The sequence below is a fragment of the Acipenser ruthenus genome, chromosome 1 (genome assembly GCF_902713425.1).
Source record: "Acipenser ruthenus chromosome 1, fAciRut3.2 maternal haplotype, whole genome shotgun sequence".
Classification (NCBI taxonomy): Eukaryota; Metazoa; Chordata; class Actinopteri; order Acipenseriformes; family Acipenseridae; genus Acipenser; species Acipenser ruthenus.
Genome location: NC_081189.1, coordinates 210,733 through 234,663, shown reverse-complemented (window position 1 = coordinate 234,663; position 23,931 = coordinate 210,733). Strand labels below are relative to the sequence as shown.

Here is a 23,931-nt window from a genome sequence, read left to right as displayed (position 1 = left end):
GTTTGGTCTCCAGGCTCTCTGATCCCTAATGAAATGCATTAAAAGCAGTTTGGTCTGCAGACTCTCTGGATCCCTAATGAAAAGCATTAAAAGCAGTTTGGTCTGCAGACTCTCTGGATCCCTAATGAAAAGCATTAAAAGCAGTTTGGTCTGCAGACTCCCTGGATCCCTAATGAAAAGCATTAAAAGCAGTTTGGTCTGCAGACTCTCTGATCCCTAATGAAAAGCATTAAAAGCAGTTTGGTCTGCAGACTCTCTGGATCCCTAATTAAAAGCATTAAAAGCAGTTTGGTCTGCAGACTCTCTGATCCCTAATGAAAAGCATTAAAAGCAGTTTGGTCTCCAGGCTCTCTGGATCCCTAATGAAAAGCATTAAAAGCAGTTTGGTCTGCAGACTCTCTGGATCCCTAATGAAAAGCATTAAAAGCAGTTTGGTCTCCAGGCTCTCTGGATCCCTAATGAAAAGCATTAAAAGCAGTTTGGTCTGCAGGCTCTCTGGATCCCTAATGAAAGCATTAAAAGCAGTTTGGTCTCCAGGCTCTCTGATCCCTAATGAAAAGCATTAAAAGCAGTTTGGTCTGCAGACTCTCTGGATCCCTAATGAAAAGCATTAAAAGCAGTTTGGTCTGCAGACTCTCTGGATCCCTAATGAAAAGCATTAAAAGCAGTTTGGTCTGCAGACTCTCTGGATCCCTAATGAAAAGCATTAAAAGCAGTTTGGTCTGCAGGCTCTCTGGATCCCTAATGAAAGCATTAAAAGCAGTTTGGTCTCCAGGCTCTCTGATCCCTAATGAAAAGCATTAAAAGCAGTTTGGTCTGCAGACTCTCTGGATCCCTAATGAAAAGCATTAAAAGCAGTTTGGTCTGCAGACTCTCTGGATCCCTAATGAAAAGCATTAAAAGCAGTTTGGTCTCCAGGCTCTCTGATCCCTAATGAAAAGCATTAAAAGCAGTTTGGTCTGCAGACTCTCTGGATCCCTAATGAAAAGCATTAAAAGCAGTTTGGTCTGCAGACTCTCTGGATCCCTAATGAAAAGCATTAAAAGCAGTTTGGTCTGCAGACTCTCTGGATCCCCAGCCCGGGAGGGGTATCGGCTCTTCCAGCAGCGAGAGTCAATCCCTCCAGCGAAGACGACACTCTTGTTTAGATTTTTCAGCATCTTATTGACTTTTTTCTCTGTCCGTTCACCTTTCTTCCTTTTTTTACCTGTTAAAAAAAGGGATCTATAAATAAAAGCCTGGTCACAGCGAGAGTGCATTTTCATGATGGAGTAACGTTATTATTCTCTGATAAGTATGGTAACACTGTGTAATACGAATGCTAATGTATTTACTATCTGAAACAAAAACACATTGGAAATGTGTAACACGCCAAGTTACCAAAAGTGCCCAGCCATTTAAAGTGGAGATATCAAAAACACAAGCCAAGTTTCAAGAAACCATTGTGGCAACCTTGCCCAGCACAAAGCAAACAGGCACAACTGTAAAACCGATGGGGGCCAAGGTTGCCCCGATTGTTTCTACTAACTTGGCTTGTGTTTCTCATGCAAGTTCGATCCGCTTTTATTGTGCCTGAAAAACACAAGACAAGTTAGTAGAAACAACTGGGGCGAAAAATGTGTTTGTTTCACTTAAATAAAAAAAATAAAGTCTGCAATATAAACCCTGTGTGGCAACTGAACCCAAGACATGTTTCCAATGCAGACGCCCTCGCTTTCACTGAACCCAAGACATGTTTCCAATGCAGATGCCCTCGCTTTCACTGAACCCAAGACATGCTTCCAATGCAGACGCCCTCGCTTTCACTGAACCCAAGACATGTTTCCAATGCAGACGCCCTGGCTTTCACTGAACCCAAGACATGCTTCCAATGCAGACGCCCTGGCTTTCACTGAACCCAAGACATGCTTCCAATGCAGACGCCCTGGCTTTCACTGAACCCAAGACATGCTTCCAATGCGGACGCCCTCACTTTCACTGAACCCAAGACATGCTTCCAATGCAGACACCCTCACTTTCACTGAACCCAAGACATGTTTCCAATGCAGACGCCCTGGCTTTCACTGAACCCAAGACATGCTTCCAATGCAGACGCCCTGGCTTTCACTGAACCCAAGACATGCTTCCAATGCAGACGCCCTCACTTTCACTGAACCCAAGACATGTTTCCAATGCAGATGCCCTCGCTTTCACTGAACCCAAGACATGTTTCCAATGCAGACGCCCTGGCTTTCACTGAACCCAAGACATGCTTCCAATGCAGACGCCCTGGCTTTCACTGAACCCAAGACATGTTTCCAATGCAGACGCCCTCACTTTCACTGAACCCAAGACATGCTTCCAATGCGGACGCCCTCACTTTCACACCACAAAGCTTGTATTTCCATTTCACAACATTTGCGAATAGTATAGCAGTAAAGTTACAGTTTTAGCAATGAGACGAAAAAGATTTTGTAAATAATGATTATGTATTATCTCGATTGTATTGAAAGCTTTCATCTGATTTTGCAAACTATCATAATAAGCTTGATCCGTTCATTTAGTATATTGTAACGTTTTCATGTTTAGAAAGTAATGTAGTATTCAAGGAGATGGTGTTGAATTCTCAAAATGTTTGTTTTATTTGAAACTACAGAGAATTCCTGTCAGGGTCTGGAATTCACAGTACCAAAATAATAACCCTGCGTTTTAGTCTTGGCACTTTCACTGCATATTCTCTCCAGTCACAGCTCACACGCTCGCTCAGTCGCACCCACAGTTTCTCATTCAAGTTCAGCGCTGGACTGTCTCCAGTCCCCAGGCTCATGCACCCCGTTAGCCGCTGTCCGGCTCATCAGCCAGTCACATCCATGCTCTGCAACCCCCGAAAACAGCAACACACATTCTCCCATTCATTCACTCACTCACTCACTCCCCCTTCCCAAGTAACGGTGCGACCCGTTCCCCTTACAATACATGAAACTTAAAACACAGACAAGACAAACTGAACAGACAACAAGTCCTGCAACAAAGCAATTGTCCGGGTCATTACAATATATTTATTAATTTGAAAGTAAAAATATATGAAAGCATGACGACCTTTATGTACAAAAATATAAAATTAATATACAATTGAACAAGAACTGTTGAGTATTTATTTTCGTTTCATACAGTATTAAATGGCAGTGTTTATATTTGATAGTGAAAAAGAAATAAATAAATATCAAGATAGATAAGGAAAGAAATAAATGTCTATATATTGATTTATGTATTCATTTTTTTCAATATTTATTGATGTATTATTATTTATTTTGCTCTTATCTGCCCCCTATTTTACTGCATTTAATCCTGTACTTCAGAATGCTGTAATCTGCCAAGTGTTTAACCTGTAGTACTTTGTATTTAATCATATCCTGATGTAACTATCACTATTTAATCATATCCTGATGTAACTGTCACTATTATCTGCTGTATTATTGAATTGTGGTTTGTCACACTTGTACTTTGCTTGTACAAAAGTTATTGTATTTCTTGCTCTTATTGTACTACTTGTATTGTAACACTTGAAATGTATTTGCTTACGATTGTAAGTCGCTCTGGATAAGAGCGTCTGCTAAGAAATAAATAATAATAATAATAATAATGTATTTATTTATATTTGTGTTTTACTTTTACCAAATATATAGGCCAACCTTCAGCATGGCTAATTCTCAGAAATTAACATTCCTTTTTGTCCAGTGGGGACCACACATAGTGTTACTCTCATCAACCAGTATTTCTCTTACTGTATGACCGGCTGTGACAGAGAGCAAATGAATCCTAGTCAACAATCTCCCTCCTGACCTGTGAGGGCGCTGTATAACAGGAACAGCGTGCCCTGCACTGGATGGTTTGACAGTTCATTCCAGGGCCAGTCGGAAGTCAGCCATCCAGAAAGGGAGCAGAGTCATAATGCCAGAAGTCATCGCCTTACTGCGGTAGGCGATGTGTCAGTCATGGATTGGAGGATACGTGATTGCACTCGCTACCGAAGGGGGAGTGACTGAAGTTATATTGGGATGTGGCCGAGCGATCTGTTCCTTTGTTATGGTTACGGAAAGACCTATAAAGGACGCACTGTTGTAAAAAGAAACAGCAAGTTTTTCGTGTTGTTTTGGTCTGTCTATTAATACTTGTATTTGTCATTATTAGACGGCTAAACTATCGGGGAGCTGTTGCTAAAAACCAGCCCCAACCCCGGATTATACCACTGCTTCACTAACTGCACTACACCACTGCACTACTGCTTCACTAACTGCACTACACCACTGCACTACTGCTTCACTAACTGCACTACACCACTGCACTACTGCTTCACTAACTGCACTACACCACTGCACTACTGCTTCACTAACTGCACTACACCACTGCACTACTGCTTCTCTAACTGCACTACACCACTGCACTACTGCTTCACTAACTGCACTGCACTACTGCTTCTCTAACTGCACTACACCACTGCACTACTGCTTCTCTAACTGCACTACACCACTGCACTACTGCTTCACTAACTGCACTACACCACTGCACTACTGCTTCACTAACTGCTGTACACCACTGCACTACTGCTTCACTAGCTGCTGTACACCACTGCATTACTGCTTCACTAGCTGCTGTCCACTGCACTACACCACTGTACTACTGCTTCACTAGCTGCTGTACACCACTGCACTACTGCTTTACTAACTGCACTACACCACTGCACTACTGCTTCACTAAGTGATGTACACCACTGCACTACACCACTGCACTACTGCTTCATTAGCTGCACTACACCACTGCATTACTGCTTCACTAGCTGCTGTATAATTCAGCACTTGCACTCGGAGCACTCACTATTGCACTTGTGATCGTGTGAGTGTGTAAAGTGTGTGTCTTTATTAGTGTTCTTATTATTTCAGGACTGAACCCAGGAGGGTTTACCTGTGCCACACACATCGCTGTGGAGGGCCAGTTACTGTTATTTGCTGCACAAATAAAGAGCTGTTTTTCACCTGAACTGTGTTGTGTTTGTTATTCCTGAGCACTGCATCACCTCTACACCTGCGCACTGCAAACCACTTTGCCACACAGGCATTGACTTTTGTTTCTACATTTCACCTAAGAGTGTTGGGAACTACAAATTAAAAGTGATGTGGTTCTTTTGACTGATTTACTTTTGCTGCACCAATACCCTGAAAACACGTAAACCATCCTTGCTGTACAGAGTCTCTGGCAGTTCTCGCTGATAACTTGGCGCGAGGAACTACCATTCTTCTCAATCCACACACACAAATACATTTGCTTTAAGATATAAGTCCATTCAAAACTTAGAAATATAGATAGTAGGGGTGTGCAGAAAGTCATACTCATAGCTGCCTTTATGAAGTGTTTGTTGGCAGGTATTCAATAAATCCATTAATTGATGTGCTTGTGATTTACACAGGGATGGAAATAAGACTCCCATTGCAGAGCAGTTTGATCCAATCCTGGTTTTACTGTGAGTTTATTAATAAGACACACCTGAGCTTGTTACCTATACTCTGTGGCTAATCAAGCTCGTAATAAAACCTGGAATGGGTGAAACTGCTATGCAATAGGAGTCTTATTTCTATCTCTGGATTATGTTTGTTCTAAAGCTGTGTAGGTGATACTTGGTATAGGTGTTTCTGAAGGATCGCCTGTCTAGTAGTTTTTTTTTTAAAGTGTTACTTCTGAATAAACATTTTTTATTTATTTTATTTTTAAAGGGAATTACTTGGAAAACCTTAGTATCTCTAGCAAGCCAAATTGTCATTTAGAAATTACATTTTAAGATATTTAGAGATATCTGTAAATCATTTGCAGATATCTTTAAATGAATTTGAGATATCTATAAATGAACCATTTTGAAGATATCTTCATTTAATTTTGAAACTATCATTTAGAGAGATCTCTAAATAACCTCCTGGTCATTTAGAGATATCTGTACATTATTTTTTACTTCCTTTTCATTTAGAGATAGCGCTAAATGAACAGGAAGTAATTTCAAGATATCTCTGAATTACTTCCTGTGAAAATGTTTTGAATGGACTTCCTGTCTATCTTTAAATGACCAGGAAGTTATTTTGAGATATCTCTAAATGATCATTTGGTTTGCCATAAGCATCTGCACACCCCCAGTATAAAGTAAATCAGAAATATGTCTGAAACATTCAATAACAGCAGTAAAACACGCAAATGAAAGAAACAAAGAGAATCGGCAATGCAGGTTGTTTGGACAGAGCATTTTAATAGCATGAAGTAAAACCACAACAGAACAGGACAGGTTGAGAGACAGACAGGTGTCCGAAGGTCTTGCTTGGAATTCAGGTCATGTAATTGAGTAGAAGACAGACAGTCAATCCACAGAGAAGGGGCAGCAGTGAAAAGTACATTCTCATGATCAAGACAGATACAAAACACGAAGGAACTTATCCATAAAGGTTAGCAAGGGTTTTAACAATGTGCTGCATTCTGTGTAATGTGCAGCTGATCCATAAAACACCTGTAACCCTTTTCTGCCCAGTGTCCAATATATCTGACATTGAGAAAATAGCCATTAAATAGATATGGGAAGATAACCGGGGCAGTAAAGGGTTAGCGTCACGTGATCTACGCCTCTTTCAATAGTTTCAAATCATTTGTTTTCTTTTTGTGTAGTAACTTAGTGTTGAAACACTGCCTGAAACAAAGACAAAGCCGAATTTAAAAAGACCCTTTAGAAAGTAGCTTATATATGTTCTACCTGTTTTTAACTATTAATAAACATGTTTGTCAGTAACATGTCATATTTAAATAAAAGGTTAGTGACACACCTCTATCTAAGCTTATTTTACTGTTGAAAAAAACACTAGACTGCCCAAACTGCACAAGACAACTTTTCTGAGGCACCTTACACACAACATATCAAGTTATAAACAAATAGATAGCTCACCTAATTGTTAAAAAAATTAAATAGCTTAGCTTATTGTTAAAACAATATATATATATATATATAGAGAGAGAGAGAGAGAGAGAGAGAGAGAGAGAGAGAGAGAGAGAGAGAGAGAGAGAGAGAGAGAGAGAGAGAGAGAGAGAGCGAGCTTATTGTAACTGATATCACAAAACAGAACTCATGGAACTCATGGAATTCTTGAGACCGTCAGAGAGCTGAAGTATCTAGCGTTCTTTATGGTGGCACATTATTATTATTATTATTATTATTATTATTATTATTATTACTATTATTATTATTATTATTATTATTATTACTATTATTATTATTATTATTATTATTATTATTATTATTATTATTGGTAGTACAGTAAAACCTCTATTATCCAAACTAACTGTGACCAGGAGGTGTTTGTAAAATCAAATAGTTTGTATAATTGAAATTGTTTATACGTCTTTCCTAAACCTCATAAAAAGATGCAGTTCAACCCCTTTATCTGTAAATATCAAACACACTGTGCTGAACTGTTTTGTACTGGTGATGGAGGGCTGTATTTTCAATGACAAAAGGGTAGAAGAGCACATGCACACAACAAGACAGATCACCATGGGATAATGAAGGCTTTCCTGTGCTGTTATAATTGTTATTACTGTTGTTACTGCAGAGACACACAGCTGCCTCTGTCTGTGTGCGCAGGCCCTGACCCTGTGAGGAGCGAGTCACTGAAATCACTGCATTACTTTTTTCCAGGGGGTCCACTTGCTCCAGGAGGAATTGAAGTAGGGGTCTCGGGCGCGCACCCTCAGCCTTGTGATGTCCTTGGGGATGACCAGGTTCATGGAGCGCTCGATCTGCATGGGGGAGGAGGGGAGGAGAGCATTAACACCACCACTGCCATCTTACTCATGCACTTAAACCACAAGCAGTACTTCAAGCGCCGCACACAAACAAGGAGCAGGAGTGGAGACAGGCCTGGGACGGAGGGAAGGAGGCGCTTCTTCACACAGAGATGGACTGGGCAGCAAGGCTTACCTGGACACATTGCTGATGCTGAATCATTGGGATTTCCACACGTTCCATGGAAGTTTTTTATACAGGTAGCATGGAACATACTGTTAGCTTTTTCTTGGGCACATCTATATTATGGCAGTACAGAGTAAAAAGCTGACTGTGCTTATTTGATTCATATCAATAGAAATGACAGAGCGCTGTAGGACCGGATTATAAAAGTATTATAACTCACAGGCTACTGCCAAACCACTGCAGGAGAAGAGCTGCAGAGCAATCATATTCCATGATATGTCATACAGTGCGATGCATTCCTAAATCATCTCCCATATTATTTCAGCATCCTTTCAAAATATACTGCATTGCAATATATCTCATCAGCCATTTTATAATATTTATATGCTAAAAAATCCTACTATACTTCTGAATTAATTTTCATTTGAATGGGGTATGATTTTATACATTCCTCTTCCATGTGGAGAGAGCAGGAAGAAACGCTAACAAGAGAACCCAACATCTAACAAACATTACTCTGCTTCCACCTTGAACTCTTTCTGAAGTTGGCCTTCACTCTCACAGGAGACAGGAGAAGCAGCAGCAGCAGAAGGGGGTTCTCAGGTTCACAGAATGCCTACCTTGCCTTCACTCTCATGGGAGACAGGAGAAGCAGAAGGGGGTTCTCAGGTTCACAGAATGCCTACCTTGCCATCATCCTTGTACTCGTACTCGACCTCGGGTTCGAGGGGGAAGTAGCTGTGCGGTTTGGCCCAGGAGGAGGGGGGCTCCACTGAGACGTGCAGGCTGTCCCCAGTCCGCACACAGTCCTTTATCTCAGGTGCGTCCGGCTCAACTACACAGAGAGACAGAGATGCACTTTCTGTTATCTTGCTCCAAATACACTGAAAAAAATTCTCGAGTCAGATGTCCCAATTCATACACCTGCCTGACTCTAAGTAACTAGTAATCCTGCTAGCAGAGCCGCGCAGACAACAGAAACAGCTGCCCAATATGTGTCTGCCTGCCACAGCCTGAGGGCCAGTGTGTAGAGGCTCTTCACCGTGACCAGTGAACAAAGCTACTGGTGTTACTGTTGGAAATGTTTTGACTAGAAGAAGTCTTTCTCAGTGTTTTTTATCATAAAAACCAAAGACTTCTAATCTAAACATTTCACACTGGATTTATTAAAAAGTTTATTTTAGTATTTCCAAATGCAGCTCTATTGAGTGTTCAATAGTTATGGACAGTATTTATGCTGAGCTCATTAACACATCATTCAGGGTGCTGTAGATGTTTCTATGAAATCCAAATCCATATGAACCACACTGTTACTCCATGAGCGCCCAGCAAATAAAATCAGGCCCTATAAAGAGCGTGTTCTTTTGCCTCTTCTGGAAGCGCACTAGAGTCTGCTTCATCCCTCCATTGTCCTCTCCACCTCTTCCAGAGGAGCTCTCCCCTTGCTCAACTGGCTACATTAGCTTGAAAGAGTCGGAGAGAAGAGGTCTTCAATTCAATATGTTGTCAGTTGCCATGGTGCTAACTAGAAACTATAATTCCACCTGGCAGAGCCCCACAACCGCTCTTTCACTCCCGAGCATTTTTTTAGCGAGCTTCTGCTAGAAACAGGAGAGCTGTGATCTACCCGTATGAGTCAGAGGGGCACCCCTGTGTGATCTAGTTAAATGGAGCAGCTGATGCGTACTGATTTCATGGAGGAAGAATATGAGCTGCTGTTTCGAGTCAGAGGAGCACCCCTGTGTGATCTAGTTAAATGGAGCAGCTGATGCGTACTGATTTCACGGAGGAAGAATCTGAGCTGCTGTTTCTTGTAGCGCTGGCCGCTCAGTGCCTCGGCAGTGAGGCGGATGGGCCGGTCCTCCTCTGTGAAGGGTGAGCTGAGGTCCGACAGGTGGAAGTGGAAACCGTCCTGCATCCAAGTGCCGAGATCCCAGGACGAGCCTCCGCTGGCCTCGCTGAAACACACACAGCACATGGTGCTCTGTAAGCAGAGTTCAGGAAGCCCAGAGAGACAGCCCCAGAGCTACAGTGGAACCCCCATGTTCCGCTGACAAGAACACATTTAGAAAACAGTTTTCATTAAAAAACATATGGGAACCAAGCTTTGAGAACCCTACTGATTCACAGTGACATCACTGTCCCAGTGTTACGTCACATCCCTCAGGTATAAACTCCCAGTATTCCAGGCAGCCAACATCCCCCTGCCCCTCCCCCGCCCATTCAACTCCCATTTTTTGACAGAGGCTAAACACCTGTTCATTTTACAAAACTAGAACCAAACAACTAAGTGAATCATGTCAAGTTCTTCTCAGCACTCTCAAGGTGTTTTGTTTTTCATTTTGCAACATTAACGTGCTTTTATCTCCTCTAATTAAAGAATGGAGGAAACGCTTTGAAAATATGGCCCCAAGTCACAGACAGCCTTCAGACTAAAACCAGTCCGTCAGGACAGCATGGCCAGGTACATTCTGTGCAGGGCTGTGCTGATGCCCGTACATATACCGCACCGAGGCCATACACTGCCAGTAAAAATGTCGGCGCTTGCGAAACACTCAATGCAGAAGTTAATTGCCATTGATTGAGACGCAGATGTAAAGGTGAGAGGAGGACAGCATTTCTTGTTTGGAAATCAACACATTCATGAATGGATTTATGTGATACCTGCTAATAAATACTTCTTAAAGGCAACTGCGAGTATGAGTATCAGCACCCCCCTAATTCTGTGCACACAGCATCTTCTCATAACGGGACGGGACGCTTACCTGCGCTGGTGCTTCACCCTGGCGACGTCGTAGCCCGTCAGTCTCCAGATGCAGAGAAAGGAGCAGCTGTAGGTCTTTGCTGAGCAGGAGAGGCGGACTGAGGGGGGAACGAGAGGGAGACTCTTAAAGAAGTTCCTCACAGTATTTTTTCACAGTATTTGATGCAGTTGTACCATGCTTTCACAAGGTGGGGAAGCATGTTAGCATCGCAATTTAGACTGAGGCAAACAGGAGCACTGCAGCCTGTGCAGCACTGACATGCTTCTTAAAAGACAGTAGAAACAAAAACAAACAAACAAACAAAAAACTTAAAAGGCAGCATCCGAAGTTACAGGAAAACAAGAAAAATGGGTGTGCAATGACCCCTACCTGAGCTGCCTCTCTCCTCCTCATCCTCCCCTTCCCCTCCTCCTCCTCCTCCCCTCCTCCTCCTCCTCCCCCTTCCCCTCATCCTCCTCCTCCTCCTCCCCCTCCTGCTCCTCCTTCTCCCCTCCGAAGTTACAGGAAAACAAGAAAAATGGGTGTGCAATGACCCCTACCTGAGCTGCCTCTCTCCTCCTCATCCTCCCCCTTCCCCTCCTCCTCATCCTCCTCCTCCTCCTCCTCTTCCTCCTCCTCCTCCTGCTCCAGCACCAGGTAGGAGTGGTCCAGCAGCTGGTCGTTGCCCCAGCAGGTGTAGTTTCCTGGGCTGCCTTCGGAGTCCAGGCCGTGCAGTGTCAGGGTGTGTCCGCTCATCACGTTGTATCCGGACGCAGGCACAGGGTTGTCGTCATGCCTCCAGGTTACTGTTCCCTGAAACTGGGTGCTGCACGTGAGTGTAACCTCCCCGTCCTCCTTGCCAACCATGACTGCAATCACAACGACACTGTCAGTGCAGCATGGATTCAACAAGAATCTAGACTGGGTTAGATTACAGTTTAGAGAACAAGAAGCCATGACTGCAAATACAACGAACTGTCAGTGCAGCATGGATTCAACAAGAATCTAGACTGGGTTAGATTATAGTTTAGAGAACAAGAAGCCATGACTGCAAATACAACGAACTGTCAGTGCAGCATGGATTCAACAAGAATCTAGACTGGGTTAGATTACAGTTTAGAGAACAAGAAGCCATGACTGCAAATACAACGAACTGTCAGTGCAGCATGGATTCAACAAGAATCTAGACTGGGTTAGATTATAGTTTAGAGAACAAGAAACCTTCATTTCACTTTGTGTGGATAGTTGTATTCATTAGACTTCATCTCATTATCTTTTTGTGTTTTGAGGAATAATTAAAAAGTTTCTTGGTATTTTCTCAACTGTTGCTAAACAATATCTGAGTTTGTTTTCATGTTGCAAAACATTATTATTATTATTATTATTTATTTCTTAGCAGACGCCCTTATCCAGGGCGACTTACAATCGCAAGCAAATACAAATACATTCAAGTGTTACAATATAAGTCATACAATAAAAACAAGAAATACAATAATTCTCAAGTGTGACAAACCACAATTCAATAATACAGCAGATAATAGTGATAGTTACATCAGGATATGATTAAATAGTGATAGTTACATCAGGATATGATTAAGTACAAAATGCGACATGATCGAGTTTAGAAACACAAGATTTCTCTAAATTAGGTTCGCAGGCCACTTTCAGATGATCAGATTTTGTTCCACTCACATGTCTTTGGAAAGGAGTGGAGCGTGTGTGCCGTCAGCATCGAGGTGAAGACGACGAGAGCTTGCAGTGATCCACTCCACATCTGAAACGGAAGAGAAGCAAGGCAGTCAATACACAGCAACACAACAGGATATACTGAAAGTACTTTCGTGAGATTCGGGACTGGTGACATGAGGAGAATGAGTTAGCCTGATATTGCAAAGGTCAGGAAGCCAGAGAAGCACTTGAAACTCACGCTAGCCCTGCTGCTCCCCCCAGTCCTGGGGTTTAGAAATCCCCTCAGTGAAGTACATTGTTGAAATGAACACAGACTCGCAGGTGAGTGTTATTCAGGCAGTCAGTTAAGTCAGAGCAGACTTACCAGGTGTGTGATTGTTCAAACTCATGGCACCTGGGCAATTCAATAATATACCTGAACATACCCTCGACTAGGTGCGGGGCTGGTGCGCGTTTTAAACCACTGGTGCAAATGGAAGTTATGGTGCTGAAGCAGTGTGTCTGAGCCAAGCTGAGACTGGGCTGAGCCGAGCTGAGCCAAGCTGAGCTGAGACTGGGCTTGCTACTAGGAAATAACTGCAGCGGTGTCTCAGTTGCAAACATACTATTTGGCACTCGTGTTCCATTTTATTAGCAGAATTCATCACAATGGGTATAAAAAAGAAATCACCCCTGCGGTGGACGTTCATTAAGGGCTGTTTGTATTTTGAAGTAGTTTCAATTTATTTAATCCTTTATTTAGCACTTTATAATAGTGACTTCAATTCAGGTGTAATTACATATGAACAAACACATTGTTTACTACTGAGTTCAAGTCAAGTAAACAGCAGTCCATGTGTGACCCTAACAGCAGCTTTCATTAATAATAATAATAATAATAATAATAATAATAATAATAATAATAATAATAATAATAATAATAATAATAATTAAACATGGATTGTGACATACCACAGATGTGAGTCTGTGCCCTGGATGGATGCTTGCTTCAAATGAATTCATGAGGAAATGTGTTTGTTCACAGATAGTTGTATTTGAATTACTGAAACGTATTTTAAAGAGTAATCTGTTTTGAAATTTTAATACAGTTAAAAAGACTCTTTCCATGTTACATTATCTTCTACCGCTGGGCAGCTCATCCCATTCCCTTGTATTAATATTATTTGAAGTTCTGACAATAAATCTGCAATGCGCTGTGGAAAAATCCTTACTTTAAAAACATACTAAAACAAACAAAAAAAACATTGTGGAGGGAGATTCCTATAGTTACCAATGTTTTCAGAAATTCCCCCAAAACGATGTATGTTTGGTGTTTGTTTGGTGTTTTTTTTTTTACAGTAGCAGCTCTGTGAATGTGTATTCAAGCGCTCATGCAGCTTGCACAGAAAAAGGAAATAGCATCTGTCCAGATAGCAGCAACACAACATGTAGGTTATATTGAGATGTTATGGGGAATGCTTTTGTAGATCTGCCCTCATACTAATATATACAGTACTAATCTACTGTATTGCACAGCAGGCCTAGATAGTTTTACAGGACTGTTATATTTTCCAATTTGTTTAAAATTTGTTTATAGAGCATTTTTTTGTACTTGCAGAACTTTAAAAAAAATGTTTTTTCAATTTTTTTAAATGAAAGTTTTCTAGAAATTATGTTTTGCTAGAAAATAAACACAACGGCAATTATAATATATTCATATCTTATCTTTTTATCAAAGTTACCAGAAGTCTGAAATAATTTAAGAGATACATCACTTAAGCAACAACTAATTTAAGCAAAAGAGCAGGCTCCTACAATAAAGAGCTGTATCTGAAATGAAAACACAGCAGCCTCCTACAATAAAGAGCTGTATCTGAAATGAAAACACAGCAGCCTCCTACAATAAAGAGCTGTATCTGAAATGAAAACACAGCAGCCTCTTACAATAAAGAGCTGTATCTGAAATGAAAACACAGCAGCCTCCTACAATAAAGAGCTGTATCTGAAATGAAAACACAGCAGCCTCCTACAATAAAGAGCTGTATCTGAAATGAAAACACAGCAGCCTCTTACAATAAAGAGCTGTATCTGAAATGAAAACACAGCAGACTCCTACAATAAAGAGCTGTATCTGAAATGAAAACACAGCAGCCTCCTACAATAAAGAGCTGTATCTGAAATGAAAACACAGCAGCCTCCTACAATAAAGAGCTGTGTGACTCTGAAATGAAAACACAGCAGCCTCCTACAATAAAGAGCTGTATCTGAAATGAAAACACAGCAGCCTCTTACAATAAAGAGCTGTATCTGAAATGAAAACACAGCAGCCTCTTACAATAAAGAGCTGTGTCTGAAATGAAAACACAGCAGCCTCCTACAATAAAGAGCTGTGTGACTCTGAAATGAAAACACAGCAGCCTCCTACAATAAAGAGCTGTATCTGAAATGAAAACACAGCAGCCTCCTACAATAAAGAGCTGTATCTGAAATGAAAACACAGCAGCCTCCTACAATAAAGAGCTGTGTCTGAAATGAAAACACAGCAGACTCCTACAATAAAGAGCTGTGTCTGAAATGAAAACACAGCAGCCTCCTACAATAAAGAGCTGTGTGACTCTGAAATGAAAACACAGCAGCCTCCTACAATAAAGAGCTGTATCTGAAATGAAAACACAGCAAACTCCTACAATAAAGAGCTGTGTGACTCTGAAATGAAAACACAGCAGCCTCCTACAATAAAGAGCTGTATCTGAAATGAAAACACAGCAGCCTCCTACAATAAAGAGCTGTATCTGAAATGAAAACACAGCAGCCTCTTACAATAAAGAGCTGTATCTGAAATGAAAACACAGCAGCCTCCTACAATAAAGAGCTGTATCTGAAATGAAAACACAGCAGCCTCCTACAATAAAGAGCTGTATCTGAAATGAAAACACAGCAGCCTCTTACAATAAAGAGCTGTATCTGAAATGAAAACACAGCAGACTCCTACAATAAAGAGCTGTATCTGAAATGAAAACACAGCAGCCTCCTACAATAAAGAGCTGTATCTGAAATGAAAACACAGCAGCCTCCTACAATAAAGAGCTGTGTGACTCTGAAATGAAAACACAGCAGCCTCCTACAATAAAGAGCTGTATCTGAAATGAAAACACAGCAGCCTCTTACAATAAAGAGCTGTATCTGAAATGAAAACACAGCAGCCTCTTACAATAAAGAGCTGTGTCTGAAATGAAAACACAGCAGCCTCCTACAATAAAGAGCTGTGTGACTCTGAAATGAAAACACAGCAGACTCCTACAATAAAGAGCTGTATCTGAAATGAAAACACAGCAGCCTCCTACAATAAAGAGCTGTATCTGAAATGAAAACACAGCAGCCTCCTACAATAAAGAGCTGTATCTGAAATGAAAACACAGCATTGGTATAACATACTGGGATCAATTCTCGAGACTATTTACTGCAGATTGTTATGAGCACATTTTTTAAACTTAGAAACTTGTAAGTATTTGTTGTTGTTTTTGTTTGTTTGTTTGTTTGTTTGTTTGTTTGTTTGTTTTTGTAGCCCAGAGTGTTATTTAAAGCTTCTGATCTGTTGTTGTATTGATAAAACTAACTAGAGAAAATCATATTTTAAAAAGACTAAAAAATAAAAAAATAACACACACACACACAAATGTCACGTGATTCTGTATATATCGGGTGCCAGTATATAATGCACTTTACTTTGATTCGCTATAATAAAGGTGCTTATAATGATACACTGCGGACACTGTTCATTCAGAGAGAGAGAAAAACACATCCGTTATGTGTATCTCAATTCAATCCATTAAAAAATGCATGTCCGATACAAAACGTTTAGTTCTCAGTCTTTATCGTGTCAATTGAAATGTAATAATGTACATGTAATACCTGATAATGTATAGAAGATTATTATAAACGGGTAAAATACGTTCACTTCTAATTCACTCTAATTAATTGTTTAATGTCATATAATATCCCGTTTCTTTCTTCTAATCGGGAGTGTTACATACAGTAATGAGGATACGGCTTTATTGGTGTATTTATCTAGCATCCATCTCTTTAAAAAAAGGATTACGAATAAATAATTAATATTCCAACCTGGACCTCCTTGGTTTAAAAAATAATCATTATAGTGGCTATTTGTTTTTTTTAACAGCTTAATAATAGACAGTCACAGTACAATTAAATACATTATTTTTTAGAATAACATAGTGTCAGACATGTCGCACCCGATGCGCATGCCAGCGTCAGTGACACGCTGTCGCTGGAGGTGAAAAGCGCGCAGTGGAATGCGGATCGGGTGCATGTCGGGTCTCCTTCATTTGGAATAAGAATCTGTCATTTTAGGGACTTCTTTGGCTTTAATTGTAGCAGGTCTGTTCTTAACAACAAAATAACAATAAATAAATAAATAAATAAATAAATAAATACATTTGAAAGATAAATAAGTGTATTTCTTGACTCGAACGAGGAATATTTTTCAGGAGATGGCGAATGAAGGTGAGAACGCTTGGCGGTTCAGGAATATGAAGTTGATGTGTTTTCATCCTGGCTGTCGCTCAAGCGCTCAGCTCCAAACTACAGTCTTAAACTGTACCCAGGGTGCGTAATTAATGTTACAAATACAGGCAGTCAAGGTACCACGTATAGTATGGAAGTTTGCAGAATCGATGCCAACCCCGTGTGAGTGCCAGACAAGCATTGAGGTATTCAAGATATCCAATCCCGCACCCCCAGCATCGACTGATACCGGCCATGTGCACATACCATCTCCTGACACTGTACCTGAGCTGAGCCGAGCTGAGACTGGGCTGAGCCGAGCTGAGCTGAGACTGAGCTCGCTACTGGGAAACCCCGTGTGAGTGCCAGACAAGCATTGAGGTATTCAAGATATCCAATCCCGCACCCCCAGCATCGACTGATACCGGCAATGTGCACATACCGACTCCTGACACTGTACCTGAGCTGAGCTGAGCTGAGCCGAGCTGAGCTGAGACTGGGCTGAGCCGAGCTAAGACTGGGCTGAGCTGAGACTGGGCTCGCTACTGGGAAACCCCGTGTGAGTGGCGGACACGCATTGTGGTATACAGGATATCCAAACCCGGACCCCCAGCATAGACTGATACCAGCAATGTGCACATACCGACTCCTGACACTGTACCTGTTACTCGCCTCAGTGTTCATCTCGCTTAAGGTACCTGAATGTTACTGTACTGTTTGAAGTGGTGTAGATGCCAGGCAGCCCAGCTACTGCTCCGAGTGTTAAAAGGACAGGTACACGACGTGCAGGTAAGGGGAGGTAGCTACAGTGTGTACAGCACTATGCCGAATAATAACACTATACAGTATAGCCGCTTAACACGACTACATTCAAACATGCTATAATAATATTATACGGCAGCAATAACATACAATAACATTATTACTTCGTCCTTGTATTTCACAGACCCAGTGATGCTTTTTCCTTCTTGCAATTCACGGCAGGTCATATGTAAACTACAGTCGTTTTATACTGTTGAAATATTGCGGATGGTATAGCTGTGGTGCTACTTTAAAAAGTCTTACCTTTTTAACGGTGTGCAGTCTGGCTCAACGTGTTTAGGATGTTCTTGTCTTGGTCCTGATTTAACAGAGAGCAGTATCTTCTGTTTATATAGGTTATCCACACCTACACTCTCCATCCAGAATTTCCCCATCGAAAATACCAAAGAATTACATGCAGCCCTTTAATGAGACGATGACAACAGAGTTCCAAGAAAGATGAATTGTGGAACAGCAGAGAATTTAGAGGCGTTGCAGTACCGCAGATTAACACTAGAGGGAGCACTGGAACACTTTTTTGTGTCTGCAACAAAGTGGATTTTATTTCAGAGAAGTCTTTATTATTATTATTATTATTATTATTATTATTATTATTATTATTATTATTATTATTATTATTATTATCTTGTTTATTTATAGTTCTACACTGATCAGCAGCATTAATCTTCTGCACATTCACTGTTGTTTAGCTAAATGCCATAGTTCTTCTAAAGGTTTCTTGTTCTGTCCAATCTCTGTTCTCTGCAGACTCTTAACTCCAGTCATGCTGTATTAATCATAAGAACATAAGAAAGTATGCAAACGAGAGGAGGCCATTCAGCCCATCTTGCTCGTTTGGTTGTTAGTAGCTTATTGATCCCAGAATCTCATTCCAGACCCTCACAATTCTCTGTAAAAAAGTGCCTCCTATTTTCTTTTTTCTAATCTCCATTTGTGACCCCTGGTCCTTGTTTCTTTTTTTCAGGTGGAAAAAGTCCCCTGGGTCAACATTGTCTATAACTTTTTAGAATTTTGAATGCTTGAATCAGATCACCGCATAGTCTTCTTTGTTCAAGACTGAACAGATTCAATTCAATATCATTTTGACACTCTACATCACATATATTACTCAGTGTCTGTCTGTCTGTCTGTCTGTCTGTCTGTCTGCCTGCCTGTCTGCCTGCCTGCCTGCCTGTCCGCCTGCCTGTCCGCCTGCCTGCCTGCTTGCCTGTCTGTCTCTGTCATACTCTACATGGTGAACACGATAACTGCTTGGATTTTGCATCGATCTTTACCAAACTTTTATCCTATAGATCTTTCGGATTGCTTTTGTCTATAATCTGATAAACTCTCAGTTTTATACAAATATTTGTAACCTTTTGGGTACTGTGCAAGTATGATGCTATTGTGAGGCCCCAGTGTAGGTGCATGCACTGGTTTTGCACTGGGATAGTGCACTGGGTTGACAGCCCGGGTCTTCTTTAGAATTGAGCCATGGGATTGTTAATGTCCACAAAGCTGCTCTCAGAGAATAGATGTGCCCTTGGTTATTTGTTCCCTCTTATTTTTTTGTAACAAAGTAATCTTTCTTTGTATATAAGTCTATATCCATGCACTTTCAACTAAAACCTTCATTTGAAGACCACTTAACCCTAAACTTGTACCATCCAGTCCCCTCTGACAGATCCAGTCACACCTACAATAATACATGAGAACAGCCTGCAAACGTTGCTCCCATTGCAATATACATGCATAATCTACATACAAACAGGATAAATAACAAACATGCACGTACAGCTCTGGACAAAAGTTCTGCAACACCTAAAACTTTAGGATCGAGACATAATTAAAAAAAAAAAACTATATGAATATAATTGAGATGTTTTACTTAACATCATGTAATCAAAGAAACTGCAAAAAGATAATAGTAGTACAGTATTTCATGATAGATTTGAAAATGTCACATTTTTCAATTTCTGTCAGTTTTCTTTTGTTAAGTATATGGAAAACTACAAAGTGGTGTGTAATTCAATATGCTAAGGTAACATTATTCAGCAGGTTCCATTGAACTTCATGAAGGAAACCTTTTGGCTGTAGCTGTAGGGGGTACAGATATTCGGAGAATCCACAGAACAGCAGAGAATGAGAATATTGGGATGAACTGCCCAGTGGAATGTGTCTGCTGCTCAGTTTCATGAGGGTTCCAAATCCTGCTGTCCTGCAACAGAGCGACATTCTGTTCCAGTCAGACTCCAAGCAGCAGCTCAGCCAGGATTGTTAAAAGGAAAGTCCAAAGCACCCGGTGCTTAAAACCTTTAACTAGACGGCACATCGAGTGTATAAAAAAACCACCCTCCGGTCCCGGATTTGCTATGTCCATGTACATTTTATTTTACAAGTTGCAAACCCTAGCATGCTGAGGATCAGCATGTGGCTGGTGAGCATGAAACCCTGCTCCCACCTCATCATGTCATGCTGGCGGTGTGTGGGGTAGACTGTGTCCATCGCGGTGGCAGTATCATGCTGTCACGAGGGATTAGCAGCTCTTTGTTGGGTTCGATGGAGGGTGTGTTCAGATACCACACTGCTGATTTCTTGTAGGATTGTGAAGATTGACAGTCATCAAGTTTCTGTTATGAGACACTAAAGAGAAACTGCTCCGGTGGCACAATTGTAATGTCAAATTTCATCACATGAGGAAGTAGCAAAACTCGTCACATGCTGGTTTTGTCCAGGCGAATTGTGTGATAAACTGCCAACTGGACGAAACCTCTCATCCACGGAAGAGATGAACTACTCCCTCGGCTGCAAAAAGAAAGAGTGTTCCCTCCAGTCCAGGGCAAGCTTGAGGTATGGAGACTGAACTGCTCCCTCCCTCACCTCCTAAGAGAAAGGGTGTTCCCTCCAGTCCAGGGCAAGCTTGAGGTATGGAGACTGAACTGCTCCCTCCCTCACCTCCTAAGAGAAAGGGTGTTCCCTCCAGTCCAGGGCAAGCTTGAGGTATGGAGACTGAACTGCTCCCTCCCTCACCTCCTAAGAGAAAGGGTGTTCCCTCCAGTTCTCTTTAGACCCTTTCATACTGTATGTCTAAAGAAAAGCTTGTTTTTTCTTTTCTCTTCATGAACCACCCCTTAACCAAATTCCCTTTCTGCAGTTCCTCTCCTCCGTGACGTTCACTTTAACAAACATAAAATATGTTATGAACTAGAAGAGGCCGTTCAGCCCATGAGAGCTCCACCAGTTCCTAGTAGCTCATTGATCTCAGAACATGGTCGAGGTTGATGATTCTTGATGGATCCCAAGGACTGTAGCTCAATATGTTTGCTCTTGTTGCCTGGCCAACATTTACAGCTATGACCAAAAGTTTTGCATCACCCTATAGAATTGACTAATTCTTCTTCATAAAGTCGAATGAAACCTGCTGAATAATGTAACGTTAACATATTGAATTACACACTGCTTTGTAGTTTTCCATATACTTAACAAAAAACTACCCAAAATTGTAAAAATGTGACATTGCGACATTGAGTAGCTGAGTGTTTAGCGTGCTGGGCTGCAGTGTGGAAGGCAGCGGGTTTGAGTAGCTCAGTGGTTAGAGTGCTGGGCTGCAGTGTGGAAGGCAGATGGTTTGAGTAGCTCAGTGGTTAGAGTGCTGGGTTGCAGTGTGGAAGGCAGTTGGTTTGAGTAGCTCAGTGGTTAGAGTATTGGGCTGCAGTGTGGAAGGCAGTTGGTTTGAGTAGCTCAGTGGTTAGAGTGCTGGGCTGCAGTGTGGAAGGTAGTGGGTTTGAGAAGCTCAGCAGTGGAATACAGGTCTAGAATGTGACTTGGACACTCACCTTAACAGCCACCTTATCTTCAGCTAGTAGCAAAGCTTAAAGTAGTGGAGTTCCACAAAATATAACATTGTACGTCCCGCGTGTCGCTACAACTGTTTAAATAACGTACCTGTCATTTTCCTTTTCATGGTTAACATCCTGACAACTTTTTACACTTAGAACTTTAAAGTGTGTTTCAAAGCTCTTTTCAAAATGTCTGCTTTAGTGCACTGGGTTTTGAGATCTGTCCTCTAAATCACTGCAGGAAGAGCGATTAAAATAATAATAACAACAACAACTGCTCTGGCTTTTCTTCTCCGTACCACATCATGGATCGTTCTTGCTGTGTTACCTGTTTGACAATGTGGGCAATAATCCTTACAGCTATCAGTGCGGACATTTGGAAAAAAAGCTTTGAAACAGACTTAAAAGTTATGTGTAAAAAGTTGTCAGGATGTTAACAATGAAAATACAAATGACAGGTACGTTATTTAAACAGTTGTAGCAACACGCGGGACGTGGAACGCTAGATTTTTCGGAACCCCCTACCTACTCTTTAACATATCTGGCTGGAAGCTGACAATTCCATCTCCCCTCACACCATGCTGGGGAATTGGAGGGATGATGTGAACCATGAAAGAGCCTCCCTTTCTCTGTCAGCTAGATAACTGAAATTACTGTGATTGAAGTGATGTTTATTTAAATGTTATTTCTTCACAATGCAGTCAATATTACTCACTAAACTGTTTTTAAAGAAATCAGCCGGGACTGTGTCTTAAATACTAAATGTAATCTAAATAATCAATACACAACTTCTGAGTTTAAGCTTTATGACTATGACCCCAGAGCTTGAAACACAGGATAATACTCTGAACACATTCTTCTGAACTATGGGATTTCAGAGTCTCTGTGATTCATTTAAGAATCCCACAATGTATTTTCTTTCCTTTCTGAGAACTCAGAAATTAATCTGAATTCTTGGGGGAGAAAATAAAACATTTAAAAAGAAAAACAGACCCATTTCTGAGATATGTGTGAACAAAACCTATGATGAAGCCCCCCCCCACGCAGACCCCGACCTCCTATCTGTCAGATCTGTTCATTAGTGTGACCTCCTGTGTAAAGCCCATTTCACTGGACAGGAATTATAGTCAACAAGCACAAGTGAACTCAAACCACCACTGTCTGGTAGCTCACCACCACTGACTGCTTTCAGCCTCACACCTAAAGGCTGTTAATGACACCTTCTTTTCTTCATGTAGTTTCTAATAGTTTTAGCGCTCCATGCTTTACCTCATAACACAAAGGTCACAGAGCTGCTTCCCTGAATACTAGATTAGTAGCATTGTGTTACTAGTAGAGTACAAACCCATACACACTGCTTCAAACTGCACTTCCTGATCACGACCACAGAACTAACACCACAGTGGTGTCATTTGCTGATAAAGTTTACAAAAATACTGTCAACCATTTATGTACATGCTAAAGCAGGGCTGGAATTATTAGGCTTAGTAACTAAATGAGACAGGCTTTGTAATCTGCAGTGGGGAAGGCAGTGGGTTTGAGTAGCTCAGTGGTTAGAGTGCTGGGCTGCAGTGTGGAGGATGGTAGTTTGAGTAGCTCTGTAGTTAGAATGCTGGGCTGCAGTGTGGAAGGCAGTGGGTCTGAGTAACTCAGTAGTTAGAGTGCTGGGCTGCAGTGTGGAAGGCAGTGGGTCTGAGTAACTCAGTAGTTAGAGTGCTGGGCTGCAGTGTGGAAGGCAGTGGGTCTGAGTAACTCAGTAGTTAGAGTGCTGGGCTGCAGTGTGGAAGGCAGTGGGTCTGAGTAACTCAGTAGTTAGAGTGCTGGGCTGCAGTGTGGAGGATGGTAGTTTGAGTAGCTCAGTGGTTAGAGTGCTGGGCTGCAGTGTGGAAGGCAGTGGGTCTGAGTAGCACAGTAGTTAGAGTGCTGGGCTGCAGTGGGGAAGGCAGTGGGTTTGAGTAGCTCAGTGGTTAGAGTGCTGGGCTGCAGTGGGGAAGGCAGTGGGTCTGAGTAACTCAGTGGTTAGAGCGCTTGGCTGCAGTGTGGAAAATACATAGCATGATTATAGCCACTGAATACACAAAGATACAGTAGACTTTAAAGGGACACTTTATATCATCCGCATGTCATTCATATTGAATTTGTTGTGGGGGTGGCCAGCACAGCAGCCCGAGTCTCAACATGCAGCAAGTGTCTGTTTCATAGGTCTTGGGGTTTCCTTTCATTTTCTTTAGAAACAGCATGTCTCAAAGTCGTAGCAAGAGACACTTTCTTCAGAAAAGGGCAATAGAGGGGGAATAACATAATTGTTCAGCGATTTCATACATCTTTGTCTTTAAAATGCAGTCACAAATGATGACAGAAATCAGGCTACATGGAGAAT

General features: G+C 41.4%; 1 protein-coding gene across 1 annotated transcript; it reads right to left on the bottom strand.

Annotated features, from left to right (window-relative positions):
* Positions 1–7,508: 7,508 nt before the first annotated feature.
* LOC131740193 (interleukin-12 subunit beta-like) lies at positions 7,509–18,101 on the bottom strand. The gene is made up of 7 exons (XM_059035601.1): positions 17,977–18,101; positions 12,412–12,493; positions 11,349–11,588; positions 10,741–10,837; positions 9,752–9,933; positions 8,662–8,810; positions 7,509–7,803 (listed from the first exon to the last, which is right to left on the bottom strand). The coding sequence occupies exons 2-7, from the start codon at positions 12,491–12,493 to the stop codon at positions 7,681–7,683; spliced, it is 873 nt and encodes a 290-aa protein (XP_058891584.1). The 5' UTR covers positions 17,977–18,101; the 3' UTR covers positions 7,509–7,680.
* Positions 18,102–23,931: the final 5,830 nt, after the last annotated feature.